The sequence below is a fragment of the Neofelis nebulosa genome, chromosome 9 (assembly GCF_028018385.1).
Source record: "Neofelis nebulosa isolate mNeoNeb1 chromosome 9, mNeoNeb1.pri, whole genome shotgun sequence".
Lineage (NCBI taxonomy): Eukaryota > Metazoa > Chordata > Mammalia > Carnivora > Felidae > Neofelis > Neofelis nebulosa.
This window is the reverse complement of record NC_080790.1, coordinates 8,771,810-8,795,451: the sequence shown is the minus strand read 5'-3', so window position 1 is coordinate 8,795,451 and position 23,642 is coordinate 8,771,810. Positions and strand designations below refer to the sequence as shown.

Below are 23,642 nucleotides of genomic sequence, written 5' to 3'. Positions count from 1 at the left end.
TCCAACAAGGAGACAAAGCAAGGAACAAATAATGAAAAAAATAAATAAATAATCGGGTGGCAAAAAGAGGTAGATCAGATGATCACAGGCTGGCTCACTTAAACAGAAATCGTAAACGACAAGAAACACCGGAGTCCTACAAAGATGTGGAGGCAGAGCTTTCTAGAGATCAGAAGCAGCAAGTGCAAAGGTCCTGAGGCAGCCCTCTGTGAGAGGCTTGAGGGATAGCAGAGACCAAACATTTAGGATTTTGTTGCCCAACTAAGAAGTTTAGGTAGTCCAAGAAGGGCTTTAAACCTGTGAATTATATGATCTAATCTACATTTTTTAAAACCGCTTCTCTGCTCTATGGAAAATAGAGTGTAGAGGACCAGAGTAGAAGCGGGCACACAACTACAGGAAACCAGAGGAGATGATGTGGCTGAGACTGATGCGAGGGGTGGGGTGGTTATGAGAAGTGGAAAGACTTCAAATATATTTGGGAGGTAAAACTTGTGGATCCACCGATGTATGGGTGGGGTGGGTGTGGCAAGTCAAGGGTGAAATCCCCATTTGGGTCTTGAACAACCGAGGGATGCTGCTGCTTTTTACTGAGGTGCAGAAGGAAGAAGCAGCAGCAGCCTTGGGAGGAAATTCAGGGCTGCGCTTTTGGCCACTCAAAGCTTGAGATGCTTTTCAGCCATCCCAGGGGAGATGTCGGGAAGGCATCACTGCAGAAGTCAGGCTGGCTCTAGATGGAAGATGGGGTCCTCTGCCCTGGAAGCTTTGCCCAGGTGATGTGTCTTCTTCCAGCTGGCCACCTGTGGATACATTCTTGCTGGCCTTCGGGGGGACTCCCATCTAGGCAGCCTGTCCCCAGGAAAGCAGGTGACCCCTTGCCATGGGCATTTCGGAGGAGGGGGCTACGAAGGGGATCATCGATTACAGATGAGATTCCTCCACAGGGATGTGTCTCGGAGACGGCGGTTCGGAATGCACACCGCGGCAGGCAGACCCCCAGGAGGAAGCATTCGTATACTCCCCACCCTCCCAGAACTTCTGGCCTTGGGGTCAAGAAGCAAGGCTACTTGGAAAGGCTTTCTGGAAGGAAGGTCCAACTCCAAGCCACTTCAGTGAAGAGCTTGCTTAAAATAAATCTTGAATTATTAAAATTTAGAGGCTTAGAGGTCTGAAAGCCTAACAAAATCGAGTCCAAAGCACTCATTTTGCAAATGAGGGACTTGGAGGCAGAGTGGGGTTGGGGTTCACCCCAAGTCACCCCAAGTGAGCCCTGGAACTTCCCCTGCTATTCCCATTACTGCCACAACATCTAAACAGCCAAATGCCTAAGCAGGGAGTCTTCTCAGACAAGCCCTCCAGAAGAGAGGATTACGCACTGGATCCCATTTCACGGTTCACTTTGCAATCGTGCCCTGTCTGGAGTCCCCCTGGGAGGGCCCTTGCTGTGTTGTCAGCTCCTGGGGCTGGTGACCCGGCTGTGACTCAGCCAGGAGAGCTGAGGTGATCCCCCTGGCCAATCCCAGCACCTACCGCCTTCAGCCCAACTCGGAAGATAAGAAGGAACCACAGGGATGAGGAAGAAGAAGGAAGGGCTGAGTGAAGCCAGGGAAAACAGCGCGCACACACACACACACACACACACACACACACACACACATCCTTGATTCTAAAGACTCAGTTTCAAAATCTGGAAAATGGGAAGCAGATCCACTTTGAAGATGGCAAAGTCCATCGTGTAAAATTCAGAGGGCAGTTGCTGACCCGAAAGATTCTTAAATTCTGAAGATCCCATACATTAGGGAGTGGCGACGCCCCGAAGGATGTGTTCGCTCGGCCCCTCTGTGATCCAGAGAAAATGCCCAGCTCACTCAGCTCCAGGACTCAGCAGGCTGCTGGGCTCCCTCCTAGAAGGGACAGGCAGAGAGCACCAAAGAAGGACAGTTCCTCAAATGGTGCAGTTTCGCTGTGCAGTCTGCCAGGAGAGGGATCAAATCGGCCCTGTTCTAGCTGGAAACCTCCCGGCGTTTAGCCAGTGATAACAACTGTATTATCCTGGGAATTCTGAACTTTTCCAGATTTGTTACCCACACAACGGAAAGGGCTCCGCACAGGGGATGGGGGGGGTGGCAGGAGGGGTGAATGCCCCTCTTCACGGGACCCCAGGAAACAGTGTCAGTAGGTATACAGATGACTGGTCTCCTGACAGCACTGAGAATAGCATCGGTCCTGTTAGCTCAGTAAGTGCCCAGGGCAAAAGGGATACTAAAGAGAGAACAATGCGTTTTCCCCCCAGAGGGCCGACTTGGGCTCTCAGGAAGGGAGGGGACCTCCTCGGGATCCAAGGGCAGTCCTTGGCTGGGGGGCCCCTGATGAGGTAGGGGGCTTCGTGGACTTTCCCTTGTGGGGGCCTCAAGAATCAGGAGGGGGAATCATGAACCACCCAGCGGCACATCACCCCCTCGAAGGGCGGGAGACTGAGCAGCCTAGAAATCCACCGGAGACCGAGTGGGTCCCCTGGGTGCAGGTGGGCAGACCGACCACAGCAAGTTTCATGGGGGAAGAAGCAGGCGGGAGAGGCCCCGGGTCCCACAAGGAGGAGGAGGAGGAGGAGGGGGATGGTGAACCAGGGGAGCAAATGTCTACAACCAAATCACAAAGGCCCACCCCCACCCCCCCAAACTGGAGTGAGGGTCACAGATTAGGGCTGAGGCACCCAAGAGAGCAAAAGAAGTCTCAGGGAGAGAAAGGGGAGAGGCTGACAGCTGGCCACGCCTGGACGTTGGAGGCCACGCCCCCCAGTTCACCCTAACAGATACAGAAATTGGGCAGCATCCAGTACAGGCCCTGGGCTGGCAGGCAGGCAGACGCTCAGCGGTTGAAGGGGTCGCAGGACCCAGGCACACAGGGCAAGGCAAGGAAAACCCAGGGCTTGGGGCAGAGGGAGATGCGCCCGCCCGCCCGCCCGCCCGCGGGGCCCGCACCCACTCCCTCTACAGCAGCCACCACCCACGCACACGCACGCTCATTTCTTGAGCATCCACCCTGCACCAGGCCCTGTGGGGAGTGCTGGGGCTTCCACGGGGACGCAAGGCCAGACGTAGCCGCCGTCCCCGGTGCGCGCACGGTCTGGGGTAGTGATCACGGCCAATGGCACAAAAACCCATGAAACACTGTCGCCGGGCTCAGGGCTGCCAGGAACTGAAGGGTTGTACATTGCCACGGGATTTGACCTGCTCGAACGCGGAGGAAGAGGGTTCAACTGACCTTGGTGACCTGAGCAGGCGCTCTCGTGGGCTAATCTAGGCCAGGTGTGGAGGCACAGAACTGTGGGCGTGGGAACCGCGTGTGCAGGACAGGCTGGTGTGTGCAGGGGTGAAGGAAGTTCCTGACTGGCCTCCCTTGGGTGAGGGGGGCCACAGCAAGTCCCATGACTGGCCTGGCAGAGCTCCTGGCCTGTGTCCCCTGCAATCAACAGGGGCTGGGACATCCTTTCTCCTCTAGCCAAATGGGGATGATTCCTAATGAGCCAGGCTAGGGCCAGAGAAATACTTTTGCCGGGACTAGTACCTTGTTCTTCCCTCTTCCCGGTCCCCTCGAGGCCTGCAGGACCCAGGACCCAGGTCTCTATTGCTAAAAAGAAAGCCACCAGACCAAGATGGAATCCCTTGCCCCCAGAACAGCAGAGCAAAAGGAAACTGCACTTTCAACCTCTCCAGGAGTGGAAATTTTAAGCCAATAAATTTGGAATTTTCTGGTCAGCACCAAAGAGGTGATCTGTCAGACAGACAGACCCTCTCCACCCCCTAAGGGAAGAGGAGATAAGCCACCTACTAAAAGCTCCCCGCCCTTCCCCCAAGGGAAGGTGGCCTAGCCTGAACCGATCCTTTCTTTTCTTTTGCTAATTTCTTGCCCCAACCCTCCTCCCCGTTAAAACCACAGTATTTTGTGTGGCCCCTCTCTACCTGCTAGACGGGAATGGCTTCATAAGGCCAATTAGATCTTCCAATGTACTCCGTTGAATCTTGGTTTTTTGACCTCTACAAAGTAGCCCACACACCTTGGAAGTCGTGGCCTGCGACGGAAACTCCAGGTGAGTATGTCTGAGCAGACTTTTACAGACTTCACCCTTCCCGGCTCTTCCCCAGCCTTACAGCGAACAGTCTCTGCCAGTCCCCAGGAATGATCGTCACACTATTTGGAATGGCCTGAACATGTGCCAATCAGAATGGACACCAGGCACGGCAGAGCAGAGTCCAGCTGGATTAGGGAGGTGAGGAGGGGAAGGGAGCGGGCAGTTGAGGTGGCAGGAATAAAACAAGGCCACTTAGGGAACTGGGGACAATGACCAATAATCAGTATTTCGGAACTTCCAATATTTTAACCATTGGCAAGGCCATATGAGTGTGTCCGAGGTGCATCTACCCAAGAAGGAAACGTGTTTGGAGTTCCACTGAGAGATGCATTTGCTGTGGACTGAATGTTCACCTCCCCTTCCCACAGATTTCTATGCTGAAGCCCTAATTCCCAGCGGGATGGCATTTGGAGATGGGGGGGCGGGTGGTGTAGTTAGGCTCAGGGGAAGTGGTGAAGGTAGATCCCCTCCAGGAACCCAGACCACACAGCTAAGCACAGCGATTCAGCCTCTGACCTCAGTGACTGACTTCCGTGACATCCAGATGGCTCCGGAAGAAATCAGGTTCCCTCAAAGAAGACACTGTGCAAGCCAATTAGTTACAGTGGGGTGAGGTCAGGGCCAACCTCAGGGTTAATTGCTCGCCTACTGGGCTTTTCAGTGCCTGGGACTTTGCTACCAGTTAAGATAAAATCTGTGATGCTAAGTGAATACAATCCTTTGTCAGCTCTAAACAAACAGTTAGGAAAGCAGACAAGGACTGACTGGATTTGCCAATAATTGATAACATCTGTCAACACACAGAATTCAAACGCTGCTGGCCTACAGTCACCCACACTGGCACCTGCTTGTTGCCTCGAGCCTAAATACAACCTCTTTAATTGTTGACCTAGAACCTGGGGTTGTTTGAGGAAAGTAGCTCTACACTCTGAGGATTTCAAGTCGTGAAAAGCCATTCATGTCGTCTCTTGTTCATAGAATAAACAACGTCCTGCTAGAATTGCATATTCTAACCCGCACCTAATATGCTGAAGCAATGTTTCCCACCAAAACTCGCCACATATTGGCATCACCCGGGAAACTATTAAAATTCTCGGTGCCCCCCGGCGGGGGGTGCCTGGGTGGCTCCGTCAGTTAAGTGTCCCACTCTTGATTTCAACTCAGGTCATGATTCCCCGGGTCATGGGATTGAGCCCCACATCGGGCTTGGGATTCTCTTTCCCTGTCTCTTGCCATGCTCTCTCTCTCTCTCTCTCTCTCTCTCTCTCAAAATAAATAAATAAACCTAAAAAAATTTTTTTTAAAAACTCTCTGAATGCCCAGACTACAGTCCACATGCATTAACCACAGTTTCTGAGGGTAGAACCCAGCATCGGTTATGTTGCAAAACTCCCCCATGAGATTCTCCGGTCCAATCACTTCTAAGAACTCGTGCTCTAAGAACCTACTTCCCTTCATCCCGTATCCTGGCCACGGCCAGTCTCTAGCAAAGCCCATCCTCCCCTCTCCCAGCCCCCCATGCCGAGGGCCACCGCATAACATACATTTCTTCCAATTGTCCACACAGTGAAACCCATACAAGCCAGCTCAAGCAAAGTGAGTGAGTGTGTGTGTGTGTGTGTGTGTGTGTGTGTGCAACATGACATGTTCAAAGGAGCCACGGAGAGGCGCTAGCGAAAGGCAGACAAAGCAGGGTCCACCAGGAGGCAGATAGGAGGCGCCCTGGGCGTGGTTCCAAGCTGAGCCGGGACTGCTTCACCTCTTGCTAGGTATTTGATCTCAGGGAAGGCACATTTGCCCTCCCTGACCCTCAGTCTCCTTTTCTACTAAACTGGGCTCAAAACACCTGTTTCTCGGGGCTGTTTGGAGGAATAAATGATCTAGAGCACTTAGTGTGATGTCTGATTCACCCTACATGGTCCACTCTGTGAGCTTTGCGGTAATAACGATGATAATCACTATTATTTTTATTTGCGATGAACCCTCAGGAGCCTGCTAACAAACACAGTATCAGGTTTGGGGCCTCAGGATGGGGAAGACTTTTGGTAGACGACGGGTCCCGCGGGAAGGCACAATAAAGGCGTGGGGGGATGGGAGCTCTGAACGTCCTGTGCTGCAAATGTGGGGTCGCCTCCCCAGTTTGAGTGTGAGAAGACACTCGTATTCTTCTCCTCTTTTCCCCCAGTGTCCAGTGAGTGCTGGGCCCAGAGGGAGGCCTCAGAAGACATGCTGAGTAAACGCTGAAATGATGGGCTGGGTTCAGTTAGCCCAGGAAGGAATCCCTCAAGAAAGTGAAAGTCGATTTCCTGGATTGACGCACAGGTTCCTTGGACTCAGGAGAGCCGAGCTAAATTTTCCTTTCACCCAAGGCCGAGCACTCATATCGCACAGAAGTAAGACAGCAGGCCCCTGTAAGGGATATCAAAGATGACAGAGCACTATTCCCTTGCCTCAGCGTCCAGGGGAACACTTCCTCAGTATCCTTCCAGCCTCTCTCTCCAGCCGTCATCCCTCCTAAGTCTGGTGAAGGGCACTGTCTAACTAATCGCAGCTCCAACGGCATAAGGGTCAATACGAATCAAGAAAAAAAATGCAGTCCTCCCTGGTGCGCTCAGAGAGAAAGAAACATTTCCTTTCCCCCCTTTCCTTAGAGCCCTAACTATACAACACTTATTATAAATTCCTTCTCTGCCCCTTTGGGATGTGAGTAAATCTCCTTAAAAGGGAGATAAACCTCTGAGCACCTGTGCAACTCAGAAGCGCGTTGGGTCTCTCCCAGGGCTCAAAAGAGGGTGAGCACCTGACTTTGGCCATGCCTCGCTCTGGGGTGCAGAACTAGCCCCTGTCGCACAGGATACCAGAAGTTTCCTTCTGCCTTTGGGTAGAGGCCATGAGCCGACAAGATGGCCGCCCCATTACCAGGTAAGCTGGGACCAGGTGCGGGTGACAAACGGTGCTGTCAATGCTCCTGCTTGACAACCACTTGTCATTTCACGTGACAACACTGTGCAGCCTGACTAGACAGAGGGATGAGACTTCTTCCCGTCACCGTAATCTCTCAGCCGGTCGCCTGTGATGCGCATCCTGTTCCGGTTTGATGCTTATTCGGCACACACTGCCGAATTCTTTTTTTTTCTCTCTCTCTCGCTTCGTGGAGAGGTTTTCTGGGGGAGGGGGAGATTTTGGTCGAGGCTGACAGCACAGGGTAGCTAATGTTAATTCAAGAGAGATGAGGTGCCCACCTGATTGTGGTCACAGGTCAAGGTCAAGTTGTGATTACTGTCTTCCATGCCTCATCCCGTGAATTCTCCCTCAAAGGGTACTAGGTAGGAGTCCAAAGGGTCCACGGATAGAAAGCACAAAGCCATGAACTTCTCGTGGCAACAAATTCAGTCTTCGTCTCACTGACTTCTAACTCAAATTTACTCGCATCTCCTTGCATTGTGAGGGTCTGCAACAAACGCGGTCGTATTAACCGTGCCTGTGACCAACACCCACACCCGCAAAAAAACCTCACGGACATCTTCGTGCCACGTCAGAGCGGGGGCAGACACCGCAAAATATCGTGGACGCTCCTTACTACTCCAAGATTACGGTTGCTATTGGATCTGCTGCTCGGGGACAGGAGACACGAGGAAGTCAGGTGTCCGAGACCCGGAGACAGGTGGCCGGCCTCCACAGAGGTTTAGTCAAAACAACAGAGACCCTCTACCCCCACCACCCAACACCGTCAGGCCAACGGGAACCGCAGGGCAACGAGAAGAGCCAAGGAGAGAAAAAAATAACATGCCAAGGAACCCTCTCTGAAGTTCAGCGCAAAGGGAAGGTCCAAAGCATATATCTCCGATAAACCCACCCCTACCCTGCAACACAAAGTGTGCCAAAAGGAACCAGACGGGTGGGGAACTGAGGGTGACCAGCAATAGCTCACGCCTCCACACCGAAGGCCCACCAGGAAGGAGAGCAGGTCCCTCTCTGGAGATAAAAACAAAACTCGTCTAAGTCTCTACGGTTCTACCAAGATGTCCAGCTTCCAAGGACAAAATCATGAAGCAAATGAAAAGGTAAGGAAAACAACGACAACAACAATACGCTCCCAAGAGACAGCGATAGTAAGAGCCAGACTCAGGTATGACATAGATGTTCGAACTATCTGATGTGGATTTTTTTTTCTAAAACGAACAAACAGGTGAAAGTCTGTAATGCGTAAGGTAAACGTTACGCAAGGTCAGATGAGTAATTTCATTGGAGAGATGGAAACTGTGGGAATCCAATGGAAACGCTAGAAATGAAAACATACCGTAATGAAAATGGAGAACAGGGCATCTGAGAGCTTGAGTCAATATCAAATGCTCTAACCTTCATCTAATGGAATCGCAGGAGAAGGCAGGGAGAGAGCAGGGCAGAAGAAATATGTAAGGATATAATGACCTAGGATTTTCCAGATTAGTGACAGACGGCAAACCACAGATCCAAGATCCTCAAAGAACACCAAGCAAGCCAGCAAGATAAATATCACACACATGTGCACACAGGCATGCCGTACTTGAACTCGTGAAAATAAAAGCAAAGAGAAAATCGCAAAGACAGTCAGAGAAAAGACAAATTACACAGAGAAACAAGGTAAGAGTTACAGATCTGAACTCGTTTGTTATTTGATATATGGATGTATGCATGGATAGATGGATGGATAGATGACCGATCGACTAATTGATCAATGTGCATGTGGTCTAAGCATGGGTTACTATACATGCAAATATTGTTATCTCTTTCCACTGAGAGGGACTAGAAGCAGTGACCCTCCAGTGGCAATGAACACACACGCACACACACACACACACACACACACACACACACCCAGGTCTTGGTTTTTCAATAACATTTTCCAGGGGCGCCCGGGTGGCTCCGTCGGTTAAGCGTCCGACTTCGGCTCGGGTCATGACCTCACGGTGTGTGAGTTCGAGCCCCGTGCCGGGCTCTGGGCTGAAAGCTCGGAGCCTGGAGCCTGCTTCGGATTCTGTGTCTCCCTCTCTCTCTCTTTCTGCCCCTCCCCGTGCTCTCACTCTGTCTCTCTCTCTCTCTCTCTCTCTCTCTCTCAAAAATAGATAAACACTAAAAAAAAGTTAAAAAAATAAGTAAATACCATTTCCAATCAAAGAAACTAGGGTTTGTTGGAGAACTGATTCCAGGGCCTGAGCAGGGGAAGTAGCAAAAGCTCCTAGAGAGTCTTGTGAGACCACAAAGTAAGGAAGTGCCAAGAAAGAAAGGAAGAAGGAAGGAAGGAAGGAAGGAAAAGGAAAAGGAAAAGGAAAAGGAAGAAGAAAGAAGATGGGCAAGCATGTCGGAAGAGTACAGGAACCGACCCAGAAGACCTCCCGATGGCGGAAGCTGGACCTTGTTCAACAAGATAACACTATTAGATTACAAGCCAAATAACTCGAAAAAGTTTATGAATCCATACGGATATAAGTAATAACTGAATAAAAAGGTGAACGATGATGACGTAACTCTTCCTTAAAGAAGAATTCCAATTAATAAGTTTAGAAAAACGGGGGAAGTAGGAAAACCACCATTATAAAACCCCAGTAATGACTGCCATGGGCAGGACCCACCAACGGAAGCTAAGGCTGGTGCGCAAAGGTAAAAGCAGGAAGAGAATATTTACAAGGCTTCAGGATACTTAGTAATTACAAAGGGAGCTCGGCGTGTAAAGTCCTGGCCTACACCGCGTCGACCAGGCTATTAAGGCTAACATCTCGGCGATGAGCAGTGACACCACGTGTCCCCCCAGTAGGATGCGCTGTCGGCGATGAGCAGTGACACCACGTGTCCCCCCAGTAGGACACACTGGGGTGGTATGTAATCTCTGTTACCTTTTTCCCAATAACACGACAACTTCAACACGATCATGGAATAAAACATTAGACAAGCCCAAATTGAGGGACCTTCTAACAAAGCAACTGAGGCAACTCTTCAAAAGAGTCGAGCTCAGGAAAGAACGGGGATTGAGGATTTGTCACAGACTTGAGGGGGACCAAGGGGACGGGACGACTCAGTGCCATTGAGGATCTGGGGTTCAATCCTGGAACAGGAAAAGCAGCTGGTAGAAAAACTGGTGAAATCTGAATACATTCTGCAGCTTTGTTTTTAAAAAATCCATCGCTCGTCCGACATTGCCACGTGTTTTTAATATAAAATGGTTACTAAAGACCCAAAGCCCCAAGGAGTCCGGGAGAAAGAGCTGGGCACCAACACGGAGAACTTCCTGAAAATACACTCCACGTCAGATGCCAATACATAGATCTAAATGGCATTTCCTTTGCATTTCCCATGTTAATAAGATAAAATATTGGAAAGATCATTTTTATAAATTAGAATTTTATAATATGGCCATGGTTTATCCTTCTTAGGACTCCATGAGAGGGCGCTTGGGTGGCTCAGTCGGTTAAGGGTCCGACTTCGGCTCAGGTCATGATCTCGCGGTCCGTGAGTTCAAGCCCCGCGTCGGGCTCTGGGCTGACAGCTCAGAGCCTGGAGCCTGCTTTGGATTCTGTGCCTCCCTCTCTTTCAACCCCTCCCTCACTTGTGCTCTGTCTGTCTCCCCCTCTCTCTGACTCTCTCTCTGAAAAATAAATAAACATTAAAAAAAAGAATTAAGTTAGGCTTTGCCCGAATTTTTTTACAAATTCCGTTCTGATTTTAAATGACTGGGCTTACCCCATAGTAAACTGGGCCAAAGTTCAAGAACATGTAGAATGTGACTTCAGCCTGCTTCGGATTCTGTGTCTCCCTCTCTCTCTGCCCTTCCCCGCTCGCACTCTGTCTCTTTCTCTCTCAAAAATAAATAAACATTTAAAAAAAAATTTTTAGGAAAAAGGACTCCACGAGAAGGCATTTGCACTTAATAGATGATGGGATTTGTATAAAACCCCGGAGCGAACCAACTAACGGAAGGTAGAGTTGAAATGCCAAGAGCCTTGGTATAGGCTTTAGGGTCCCTGAATGTCAGTCAACTGATTCCATCCTCCGGTGAGCTCTGTGCCCGAGAAGCCAGCGTGGGGGAGATTTTGACATATTATAATATAGGCAAACCGTTAAAACCTCATTGTGCTCCACCCTCCCTCCCTGACATTTACCTTAGCTGCTAGAAAAAAGCCTTCTCTCTCCAAGTTGAAGGACATATTGGCAGGACATCATTCAACTTCGTTAACTTCGCACGGAGGTCCCTGCTCATGGGAGCTTTGGCCTGCTGGTCAACTTTCCTCATTCTCCGTCTTGTCTAGTTCTCAGCTGGCATGGCCACCCCTTACTGGCCTTCGTTAGAATGGGCATGGCTGGCTCCTCCCTGGTCTTGCCCTTCTCTCTCCTTCCTCCTCATCTTGCCCCGAAGCCCTCCTCCCTCCTATTTTCTCTTCTTCTTCATCATCCTTTCATTTGTAAGGGCTCCAGGAAAAGCTCATTGTTAGGTGGCCCACTATGATGACACCGCTGGGGCTATGATGTCAGTACTTGGGGGTGCCCAGATGAGGAGAGAGATAAGAGAGATGAATGAGGACGAAGTACGGCTGCTCCATGGGGCAGGTTTGAGCCCAGCCCTGGATTCAGAGCAGAGCCTGGTCCACACTGGGGCGGATAGGAAGCTGGGAGCATAGCATCACCCAATTTTTTTCACGGAATCGGATTTTGCCTTGCCGATTTCTGAGTTCACAACGGGCTAACGGGAGGGGACTTTCAAAAAAGCAGTCCTCCAACAAACTGAGGATATTCTGAAGGAGGAAAATAACTCACCCCTTTTTTACCAAGCGTGGAAAAATTTGGAGTTTTCTAGTACATCTATGAAAAGAGATTTTTGTATTAGATACTGTTGCAGGGGGAAAAAAATCAATTCACAAGAAATTTAAAGCTATGTAAGAACTCTTAAGTCATATGAAGCCTAACTCATGGGGGGAATTATGAATGGTGGCAAGATACAAGTGTTGAATTATTGTCTAATCAACTAAAGGTAGTTTTAAACTGGTGGTAAAATGTAAGGTTATTCCACAGTCAGAATGGAATCCTTCGAAATTAAGACATGACTTCCACGCAAGCATCAAAAGTCTTTGCTCAGATGGGGCCCTGAGAGCCCAAAGTTTTAAGATTAGAAGTGGGGTTCTCTGGGCGCCTGGGTGGCTCAGTCAGTTGAGTGTCCAGCCTCGGCTCTGGTCATGATCTCGAGGTCTGTGGGTTCGAGCCCCGCGTCAGGCTCTGGGCTGACAGCTCGGAGCCTGGAGCCCGCTTCGGATTCTGCCCTCCCCCACTCGCACTCTGTCTCTCTGTCTCTCAAAATAAATAAACATAATTTTAAAAATTTTTAAAGAAAGAAGTGGGGTTCTCTGTTCTTACTACCAAATGTTACACATCAGTGTAGAAGGTGAAATTTGAAAATACCCATTCATGGATCACTGGCCACCTCATTCTTCAGGAAAATCCAGAGTGGGAGCCAGCCCTCTCAGTCTCCCAGACGTCTGCCTCTGAAACCTGCCTCTCCCTGCCCACGTCTTCTTTGCATGGTGCTTTTGAATCTTAACGGAAAAGGCACATTTGAAGGATGAGTTCTTACAAGGAAGAGAATTTTTTTCTTCCGTCTCCAGCTCTTGGTGCCTTGGATAGCTTTGTGGTTACCGCAGAGTCCTAAAAAGAATGTTCTAATGTCAAAAGGGTGGTAGGTTCTGGTAACCACCTGGGATTTGCACATCGCTTTTACTGACTTGTCCTTATGCCATGCAGCACCTTCTGGTGAACTGCACAAATGTGGCAAGTTCAGCTGTCCTGGGTAAGAGAAAGCAGTGGAAAGCAGTGGTACATAAAATATTTACAAATCCTTTCAACTAAATACTAGTTTTCCTTTCTTTTTTTTTAACCATTGTATTTTATTTTACTACCCTTTTCTATAGTTTCTCCAGATCTTGTCAACTCTTCCTTAATGAAAATTTGGGGGCTAAAAAATATTCACTTGCTCCTTGAGTTGTGATTCTCATCTTCCAAAGTGTACTCCAGGGTGCAGTACTCTCCTGAGACCGGAAGGGGTGTTACCAAAGCCAGCATGTTCAACGGGCCATGCGATTCCAGCTCATGTAACGACCTGCCAGCCTCAGGAGAATAAGATCACGTAGCTCTGCGTTTTCCCAACCCCGTGACATTGGGCTGCACAGATACGTCTGTTGGCCTGAAACAAAGGAAATCCTTTTTTCTAGTCTTCTCTGCAGGTCAGACCGCACCCGCAAAGCCACATCCAGGGCTGGTCATCAGACCTGAGAACCATAGGGATGGCAGCATTGCCTGGTTGGGAGAGAACGATCCAGTGTGAAAGGGAGGGCTGGACCCCTCTCCGAGTGTAATAACCGAAGCTGTGGAACCTGCGGGAAGCCCTGTGTGAGGACACAGAGCAATGGAAGTCTAGTACCAAGGGCTGATAGGCAAGAACAAGCTTATGTTTGTCTGTAGATTCCAATGTGTGATGGCGGCGATAAGGACCTAGCGAGAGAGGTCAGACCCGGGCAATCTGTACTGGGCCTGCAGCCCAGGGGTTCCCAGCCGGACCCCTGATCGGAAAGGGCTTATGGAAGGTTTTCCAAACATGAGGCAGCAAAATGAACTGGAATCCCGACTGCTACTCCCAGCCCTGACTCAATGAATTAGCTCTCTCCTTCTTCCTGTCTTCCAGACGGAACTGCTCTGTCTTCTGCAGAAGCAGTGTGAGAATTCTAGGTCAGCAAAACACACAGAAACACTGGTTCAAAGGGAAACGTGTTCCCCTCTGTGTACTGCAGCATTAGCTACAAAAGTCAAATTAAAGAAGCAGCCCAAGCGATATACACAATGGAATATTACTCAGCCATTAAAAAAAAAAATCTTGCTGTTTGCAATGAGCCAGAAAGTAGAATGCTAAGTGAACTAGGTCAATCAGAGGAAGACAAACATCAGATTGTTTCATTCATATGTGGAATTTAAAACACAAAACAGATGAACATATGAGAAGGGGGGAAAAAAGAGAGGGAAACAAACCATAAGAGACTCTTAATGATAGAGAACAAACTGAGGGTTGCTGAAGGGAGCAGGGGTTGGGGAATGGGCTACATAAATGACTGACGGGCACTAAGGAAAGCACTTGTGATGAACGCTGGGTGTCGTATGTAAGTGATGAATCACTAAATTCTACTTCTGGAACCAATACTGCACTGTATGTTAACTAACTAGAATTTAAACAAAAACTTTAAATACACACACACACACACACACACACACACACACACACACACTGATCCCAAGAATAAGCTGATTTCAAAAGACAGTTTCAGATCTGTCCCTGAGACAGATTCTACCTGTAGAATCTGGAACCCAGGTTCTATCTGTAAGGTAATCCAAGTCCCTACAGGGAAAGTGGCTACCCCACTCTTCACGCTGGATTTGACCCACGCCTCAACCAAATGCTGTATTTCCCTCCCAGAACAGTGAGCATGTTTTTTGTGTTTTTTTTTTTAATTTTTTAATGTTTATTTATTTTCTTGAGAGAGAAAGAGACAGAGCATGAACCGGGGAGGGTCAGAGAGAGAGGGAGACACAGAATCCGAAACGGGCTCCAGGCTCCGAGCTGTCGGCCCAGAGCCCGACGCGGGGCTCGAACCCACAGACCGCGAGATCATGACCTGAGCCGAAGTCGGACGCTCAACGGACTGAGCTGCCCAGGCACCCCAGTGAGGATGTTTAAAAAAAAAAAAAGAATCCCACAGGTTTTTCATGAATCTAGGGTATCCTAGGTAGGGTGTGGCTCTGGGGAACCTGGATTCCAGTCTGTGCTCTGTCACTTATGAGATCCTGCACGTGTCACCTCAAGACCTCGGCCTCCATATTGGAAAGCGAGGAAATGGGCATAAAGGATCATGAGCTCTGACCTGTCTGCAGGGTGACTCCGTGGGCCCAGACGTGCATCATCATCACTGCCCGCCCATCCCCCCAAACACACAGGCGTAACCGTGAATCCGGTGTCCGTGGCACCCCTGGGCATCTCTTTCAAAGTTATTTCAAAGGATGCTGAGATAGTTTCAAAAGAAGAAACTCATGTGAATTCACTTTAATTTTCAAACAGATAACATACTGGGGTGCCTGGGTGGCTCAGTAGGTTAAGCATCCGACTTTGGCTCGGGTCGTGATCTCTGCCTCACGAGTTCGAGCCCCACGTCAGGCTCTGGGCCGACAGCTCGGAGCCTGGAGCCCGCTTCGGATTCTGTGTCTCCCTCTCTCTCTGCCCCTCCCCCGCTCACGCTCGGCCTCACTCTGTCTCTCAAAAATAAATAAATGTAAAAAAAAAAATGTTGTAATTGTTTGAAAAATAGGTGACACTTTACCAGATACTTTCTCCTCTCTCCCCGCCCCCACCTCACCTGGGAATGCATAAGTGAAGATTTGGGCGTCACTAACCTAATTAGAGGACGTTCTAAGCCCCGTAAGACCAAAAAATCCATTGGGAGCTTTTTGAATTTCAAATGGGAGGGATGGATGGAGGCCAGGAGCGAGGGTGGGCAGACAAGGATGTATCCCTGTGCCAGTGCTGTTTAGTTCTATCACGTCCTGCTTTGTTCACGTCGAATCCACACAGCGTGGCGTTGCTCAGCCAATGCCCTGCTGGGCCACAGGGTCCTCGGGAGACCCAGAGACAGATGGATCAGCTAGAGAGCATCAGAATGAGGGCGCATCACCCTCACACACACGTACACACACACACACACACACACACACACACACACACACGTGAGTGCACACACACGCTCCTCCAGAGCCAGCATCACACGTCTGACCGCACGTCAAGTGTCACTGCTGCCCTGGCTCCACTTTTCTACGTGCAGGCCAAGCTCAAGCCACACCGGATCATTTCCATTCCTTTATGCTTGCCCTGTTCCCTTCTACCGCAGGACCTTTGGACATGCTCTTCCTTCTACATGCAATCTTCTCACCTCTTCACCTGGTTACCCACTTATTCTTTAACCTAATTCAACCATCACTAACCTCCCTGACTATATCAGTTCCCCCTGCTAGACACTCTTACTGTTCTCTAAGTCTTTTATTTGAAGGATTTATCAGAGTTAGAATGTTCCATTTGTGTGTACAATTACTGTAAAATCCCTCTTCAGCAGATAGACTCTGTAGGAAGGAAAAGACCATTTCTGTGTAAGTATCTAGCACAGTGCCTGGCACACAATATCCGCTCCATAAATATTTTTTTAAGTTTTTTATTTAAATGCCAGTTACTTAACATACAACGTAATATTCGTTTCAGGCGTACAATATAGTGATTCTTCAGTAGTATTTTTAAATAAATGTTTAAATGTCATTTCATGGGTCATAATGCCTGGTTGCAAACACATATTCATCATAGTAAGAAGGATAAGAACCCAGCTATAATAAAAATATAATCATCCTAATAAAAAGAAATGAAGCATGTATTAGTGTTAATGCCAACACCCTTATCAAGAACGAAGCAGGAGGGGAGTCCCCAAGAATGCACTCATTTATGCAACAAGCCATTTCTGAGTGTTTAGCATGTGATACACTGTGGGGATAAACCATGAAGAGATGCCTCTGTTCTCAAAGAGACCAAGATCCAGTAGATAGATAGCGTCTCCAGCAAGGGAAAACAAGTACACAAAATACAGAACAAGTTGCCCACTGGGGAGGGGAAAGGGATTGGTAAAGGGGAGGATTGTGAATACACGCTAAAATGAGGCATTCGTACAAGGTTTCAACTCGCAAATGAAAAAGGGGCCTGGGGATATCTCTATACAATCGAAGAATTCACCGAACAGAAAATGACCATTCTCTAGAAGTTTCTAATTAATTGCACTATAGCTTCATCTGGTTGTGCTAGTACGGTGTCACTAATCCATGCGGGACAAATATTGCAGAGTGGGGTTGTAATGGTTCTTGCTAAAAAACAAAAACAAACAACCAATTGGCTGCAAGAGACACCACAGCGCATTTCTAGATGGGAACGCAGTGACTGTCATGGGGCACCTGCAGAATAACTCCGTTAACGGTGCTGGACAAGGAAGAAAAGGGGCCACCAGCCCAGGAGAACCTCAAACAGGTGCCCGAGCCAGAGCCACGTGGCCCCCGGGGACACACCCAGCTCCCTGGCTCTTTATTCCAAAGGAACTCCAGCCATCGGTGCTCCCAGGTAACTTTCCTGTTCCATCCACGCTAACTAAAAACAGACAACCACAAATCACCAGGCATTTGAGGAAAAGCAGCAACATGAAATGATAAACAGGAGGGGGGAACTCCACCCCCGAAGAAATTTAAAGATGATGGAGGGTCAGGGCACCAGGGTGGCTCATCAGTTAAGCGTCCGACTGTGGCTCAGGTCATGATCTCACGGTTCGTGGGTTCCAGCCCCACGTCAGGCTCTGTGCTGACAGCTTGGAGCCTAGAGCCTGCTTTGGATTCTGTGTCTCCCTCTCTCTGCCCCGCTCATGCTCTGTTTCTGTCTCTCTCTCTCTCAAAAATAAATGAATATTTTTTAAAAATTAAAAAAGGAAAAAGGAAGTCAGTGAAATGATGCATTCACCATTCTGTGAAACATTATTATCAGCCTCAAATTCTAATTCCCACCAAACCATCAAATGGGAAGCCAAATTTATTTTTTTTGTTATTTTTTAAAATGTTTATTTTTTTATTTTTGAGAGAGAGAAAGAGCGCGCACGAGGAGGAGAGGGGCAGAGAGAGAGCGCGAGGGAGAGAAAGAATCCCGAGCAGGCCCCACCCTGCCAGCACAGAGCCGGATGCGGTGCTCGAACTCAGAAACCGTGAGATCACGAACCAAGCCAAGATCAAGAGTCAGGACAAGTCAACCGACGGAGCCACCCAGGCACCCGCAAACCACATTTAAAAAGAGTTCAAGGGGCGCCTGGGTGGCGCAGTCGGTTAAGCGTCCGACTTCAGCCAGGTCACGATCTCGCGGTCCGTGAGTTCGAGCCCCGCGTCAGGCTCTGGGCTGATGGCTTGGAGCCTGGAGCCTGTTTCCGATTCTGTGTCTCCCTCTCTCTCTGCCCCTCCCCCGTTCATGCTCTGTCTCTCTCTGTCCCAGAAATAAATAAAAAACGTTGAAAAAAAAAATTTAAAAAAAAAAAAAAAAAAAAAAAGAGTTCAAGACATGCAAGGATTCGAAGACTTGTCTTCTGTGTCCCTTTTCTGGGAGGCCGCATAAAAAACGACCTCCAGCTTTTGGTTATTTGTGAAGAATAAGTTAAGAAAGAAGAAAACAAGAACCTGGGTGACAGCGGACCTCGTGAGGGCCTCCGAACATAACAGCTCTGATGCAGGATTTAAGAGCGAGCGGGAGAAGGGCCGTCTCCAGGCAAGAGATTCTAGGGAAAAGGGCACCTGCACAGAGAGCGAGTCTGGGAAGGCAGAGGCCATGCTAAGGGGACTCAGTGCAGGGAGTAAACGACGAGAATTAGAAATGGCTCAACAAGAGAAACTTCTTTCGGACGCAGCGGTGATAGTGCTTAGGAACCAAGTCTCTGCAGCCGGAAGGCGTGGCTTCAGATCCTAACCCGGCCACTTACTAGCTGTGTGACCTTGGGCCAGTGGCTCAACACCTCTCTCACGGAGACGATAACAGGACCAGCTCACGGGGCTACTGTGAGAAGCTAAACGAGTCAATGTGGTCGAAATGCTTTTAGGAAAGAACCCATCACATAAAGTACCATATAAAGGTCTATTAAATAAAGAAGAAAACCAACGAACTACATGAAAATCGTGGTCATCCAAATAGAAAAAAACAGATCCCAATGACAGCGAGTTAATATTTTAAAGGCTGTTGAAAACAGCTTAAAATGTCGGAAATGTGTTAAAATGTTTAAAATATATTTATTTACAGGGGCGCCTGGGTGGCGCAGTCGGTTAAGCGTCCGACTTCAGCCAGGTCACGATCTCACGGTCCGTGAGTTCGAGCCCCGCGTCGGGCTCTGGGCTGATGGCTCGGAGCCTGGAGCCTGTTTCCGATTCTGTGTCTCCCTCTCTCTCTGCCCCTCCCCCGTTCATGCTCTGTCTCTCTCTGTCCCAAAAATAAATAAAAAATGTTGAAAAAAAAAAAATTTTAAAAAAAAAAAATATATTTATTTATATGTGTATTTATATAAATGTAAAATTTAAATATGCATTAATTCTTATTTAAATTTTAGTTAACAGACAGTGCAATACTGGTTTCAGGAGTAGAATTCAGTGATTCATCACTTGCCTGCAATACCCAGTGGTCATCCCAGCAAGTGCCCTCCTTAATGCCCATCACCCATGTAGCCCTTCTCCCACCCACCTCCCTCCAGCACCCCTCAATTCGTTGTCTATCGTTAACAGTCTCTTGCGGTTTGTTTCCCTCTCTTCTCTTCCCCCCCCACCCCGCCATATGTTCATCTGTTTTGTTTCTTAAATTCCACATATGAGTGAAATCTTTTTTTTGTCTTTCTCTGATTGACTTATGTCGCTTAGCATAATACATTCGAGCTCCCCGCCGTTGCAAATGGCAAGATTTCATTCTTTTCGATGGCTGAGTAATATTTAAGTACATATTAAACGCACCTTTTAAAGGGCACATCAAAGATACTGTTAAGTAAGTATGGGCTTAAAAATCATGAAAGCGATGGTTTCCAAGTGATAGAATCAAGTAAAAGCTTAAGGACAGTGTGTCGGGGCGGGGGACGGGGTGGGGGGGGAGCAGAGAGTGGGAAGTACACATTTCTCCTCCTAATGAGGCAAAAGCATCCAGGGAAAACACACCTCCCCCAGGAAGAACACATCGGGGAAAAGAACCCCATATATGAGAAAGGCAGAGTCTGAGCACAGAACCAACTAAACCAGGGTGAGATTACACATAAGCGGCAGAGCGTAAGAAACAAGAATGCCTTTGCGCCTGTTCCATGAGAATCAGCTAGATTCTCCTCCATCAGAGCGGAAGCCTCAGGATAACGTGTAGACAGGTAAACAGACCAGAGGTAGGACCAGGAGACTGTGACCCTCTACCGTGGCTGGTATTTGCTAGTTGATTTTCTAGAAACTGGGTACCCGCAGTGCTTTGATACAAGTTTTCAAAACTAAATTTAAATCTGGACAGAATCACTTCCCGCCCCGCCCCCCCCCCCAAATATGCTCCCTCCAAAACGACTGCATTTTAAATCCAGTCCTTTGACAACTTAAAGACAACTTTTCAAACCCAAAGCAGCAAGTCTCAAGTAACTGGGCCAGGGTAACCCAGGTTTCTGAGAAATGCTGCTCTTCTAAGAACTGTTGCAATCAAAGCACAGGATGGCCAAGGGGGAGGTATTTTCAAGTACATGCTGCTGGTCGTGAGCACAACAGGGAAGATGAGCAAGGCTTCACGTAACACACTGTTCCACCACATTCCCTCCCCTCCCGGAGCAAGATGGGTTTAGCAGCTTGGGCGAACATTTCATTGCTCAACGGTCCCTCCAGAATTCAAGGCCTTTTGTCTTGAATGAACCTCTGTCGGGAAGGTGGGGGGAGGGGGGCCGGTGGAGGCAGCAGGTGCGTTGGTGAGGGTGTATTTCTTTGGGCTTCTGTTGCCCAGAGCCACGGTATTCAAACTGAGAACTAGACTTCGTGGGGAAGCTTTCCCGCAGACGTCCCTCAGATCCACGAAGAAGCAGGCAGAGGCTTCTCCGCCCTAATGAGCCACGCGTGACTCCATTATGGCCCGTGTCACCAGGTGCTGTCCCTGTGTCATTCCGTATTCTGCTGCCTCTTCTACTGGTTGGTGAGCCCTCGAACCAAAAAAGACTGATCATGACACATTCATCACTGAATCCCTGGCACCTAGCACATTTGCACAGAGAGAGCCAGAGGGACAGGACGGGCACACAGAGCCCTCCCTTGGAGGCACCAGCCGCACAGAGTGCCGTATCTCCAGTCCACACCTTGCCCCCGGCTCCAGACCAGACTTCTACCTTCTAGACACCTCCATTCAGACGGTCCGCAGGCCAATAATGAACTCCTCACGGGCCCCCACTGCTTCCAAGCCCACCCCATGACTAGCCTCTAAAGGGGCTGCAGATCTGACGGGGCATCACCTGCTTAAGGACCTTCCATGCCCCCCGCCCCCATTATCATTACCTGGAGGGTAACGTTCACGGTCCTCGGGAAAGCAGACGCGGCCCCCCGGCCACTGGCACCCCTGCTTCCTCCTCTCCTCCATTTTCATCTGCCACCGCTCCCCTGGTCCTACCACATGCTCCGGGGTCCCCAGGCTCACGATGCTGCTGCCTCCCTCCACGCCTGGCTAACCGACGGCTCCTTCAAGACGCTACAGAAGACTCACTTTGCCTCGGAAGCATATTTCTGAATCGCGTCTAAGCTCTCCGCCCGCCCGCGCTGAGTCACAAACCCCTCTTCTCTTCCGCACGACGCCTTGCAGGCAACAGCAAGCATGTCGTGTCTGTGACCGAACGAAACCCCCGTGTGCACCCAAGGTGCCGGAGCTCCGAGTAGGAAGCGAACGTGCCCGATGACGCCCGGACCCTGTGGCCGAGGCTCAGGTCCGAGGCCAGGACTTGAACTCCTAATCCAGCTCCCCTGCCTCAGATGGTCAAGACTCTCTGTCACTTCTCCCCCGAGACAGAAACTTCCTCCTTCTCATCTGCTGTCCCTTGTCTCCTATCTTGTTGGAATGGGGACTTGGCCCTGGGAGGCGGCCTCGGACTGCCTCACGACTGCCAGCCTGCCAGGAGGAGAGGCTCACTTACCAGGACTTCCTGCCTCTTCTCTCCACCATGGAGGATGGCTCCCCTCACTGCGGGCTCAACTGCCAGTAACTGCCCACTGGCCAGGATTCCTGGCCTCTGATTGGGCCCCGTCCCTGCCAGTCCCTTCGGAATCAGAACCGCTCCTCACAGAGTCCGTGGGGCAAGGCCTTCTTCATTCATTTAACTGAGGCCTGCGGGTTCACACCCCAGAGGGGAGAATCTCTCACTCTGGCCAACACCGCATCCGGCCTCCTGAGCCCCCTTGCAAATCCTTCCGGTCCACATTCTGTTCCCGAGTCCCGCTCCAGACTGGTTGTTCTTGTTTTGTATGGCCAAGGCTTAGGACAGCCCACAGAGGGCCAAAGCCGTGTTCAGGCCTTACCACTTCTTCCCCGGATCATTCCAACAGCCTTTTCTTGAGCCTGGCCACCCCCAAACTTAGCCCCTCGAGTCTATCCTCCATAGGAAAAGATCTCTGGGGTATATAAGCAGGCCGTACGCTGTTGCTGCAGCTTAAGGTATATAGTTCCAGGGCACGGCGAGGGCACGATGAGGAAGGAACGGGAGGTGTCGGAGGGGACCAAGAGATTTCCCTCCCCAGCAGCAAAGGCTCGGCGAGCCAGACCCATGATGAGTCGAGAAGCTGGGCCTTCGGCCACCTGAGCCTGCAGCCTCGGGAGATCCACAAGGAAGCATCCGTGGACAGAGTGGAAAGCAAAACACTAAATACAGTCACAGGGACAATCCAAAGGGCCCGGCCTAAGGCCTGGGGACCAGGCACAGGGCCGTGGGACCGAGGCAGGACGACAGAGGAGTCAGAGGGTGCAGGAGGAAGACGCGGAATCTGCAGAAGGGGCTTAAGGGGCTTGGGGACAGCTGCAAGAGCTTTTATTAGATACACGTGACCACACCCACCACGAGGACCGTCCCACCGGCGGCCATGGGCACCAATATGACCTTTTCTATTGGCACTAGGGAGCCATGGAATGCTTTTTAATCACAGAGGTGACAAAACCATTTCCGTGCCTGAGGGAGGAGGGATTCAGGGAGAAGAGGTTAGAAACCACCCAAAATGCTGTTAGCTCTGTCCCAGACATCTCAGTCGCTCCCAAGGAGCTGCGGGCCAGCAGAGCAAGCACGGGGGAGGGGCGGAGTGCTGGTCACGAGACACGCATCCGTGCGCTGCGCCACCGTGTGTCAGAGTACCTTCTCTCATCTTTGAAACGCAAAAGCAAACTAGCCCATTCACAGCAACTTCACTCACATTAATGTTCGAAGACCACACGTTTCTGATCCATCCAGGGTCTTTCATCATTGGAATCTGAAAAAGAAACACGTGAGAGATCAATCACTGGAAACGTCCTGGAAAGGGACACTGTGACCGACGGCACAGCCTCGTGAATGCACGAAAACCCACTGGCCCATACGCTTCAACGGGGCGAATTTTACGGTATGTATTTCTATCTCAAGAGAAAACAGCGGCGGTGAGGACGTGGTGAGTTCTCTCTGAGCGTGTTTGCGGAGACTGTGAGGTCTGGGTTACCTAGGGCGCATGACGAGGTCGTAAGTCTCTCTCCTCCCTCTCTCTGTGTTCACCTCTCCCCCTTCCCCAAGCACACGTGGGGCCATGTGGAGAAATGATGGGAGTCGGGGTCAGAAGGCACGCCATCAAGGGCTGCCTGCGCAGTTCCTTAGCTGTCGCTGCACAAGGCTTGTTCCCT

General features: G+C 49.8%; 1 protein-coding gene across 5 annotated transcripts in view; it reads right to left on the bottom strand.

The window, feature by feature from the left end:
* Positions 1-23,642, bottom strand: part of LPIN1 (lipin 1) — a 128,730-nt gene that overhangs the window by 70,764 nt on the left and 34,324 nt on the right. For 4 of the 5 annotated variants that reach the window (XM_058682562.1, XM_058682565.1, XM_058682563.1 and 1 more), the window contains exon 2: positions 23,186-23,242. In XM_058682562.1, the coding sequence (XP_058538545.1) occupies positions 23,186-23,242 (57 nt within the window). Of the gene's footprint in view, positions 1-11,268; positions 11,547-23,185; positions 23,243-23,642 lie in introns of those variants that run through there. The other variant, XM_058682564.1, reaches the window with a different exon arrangement.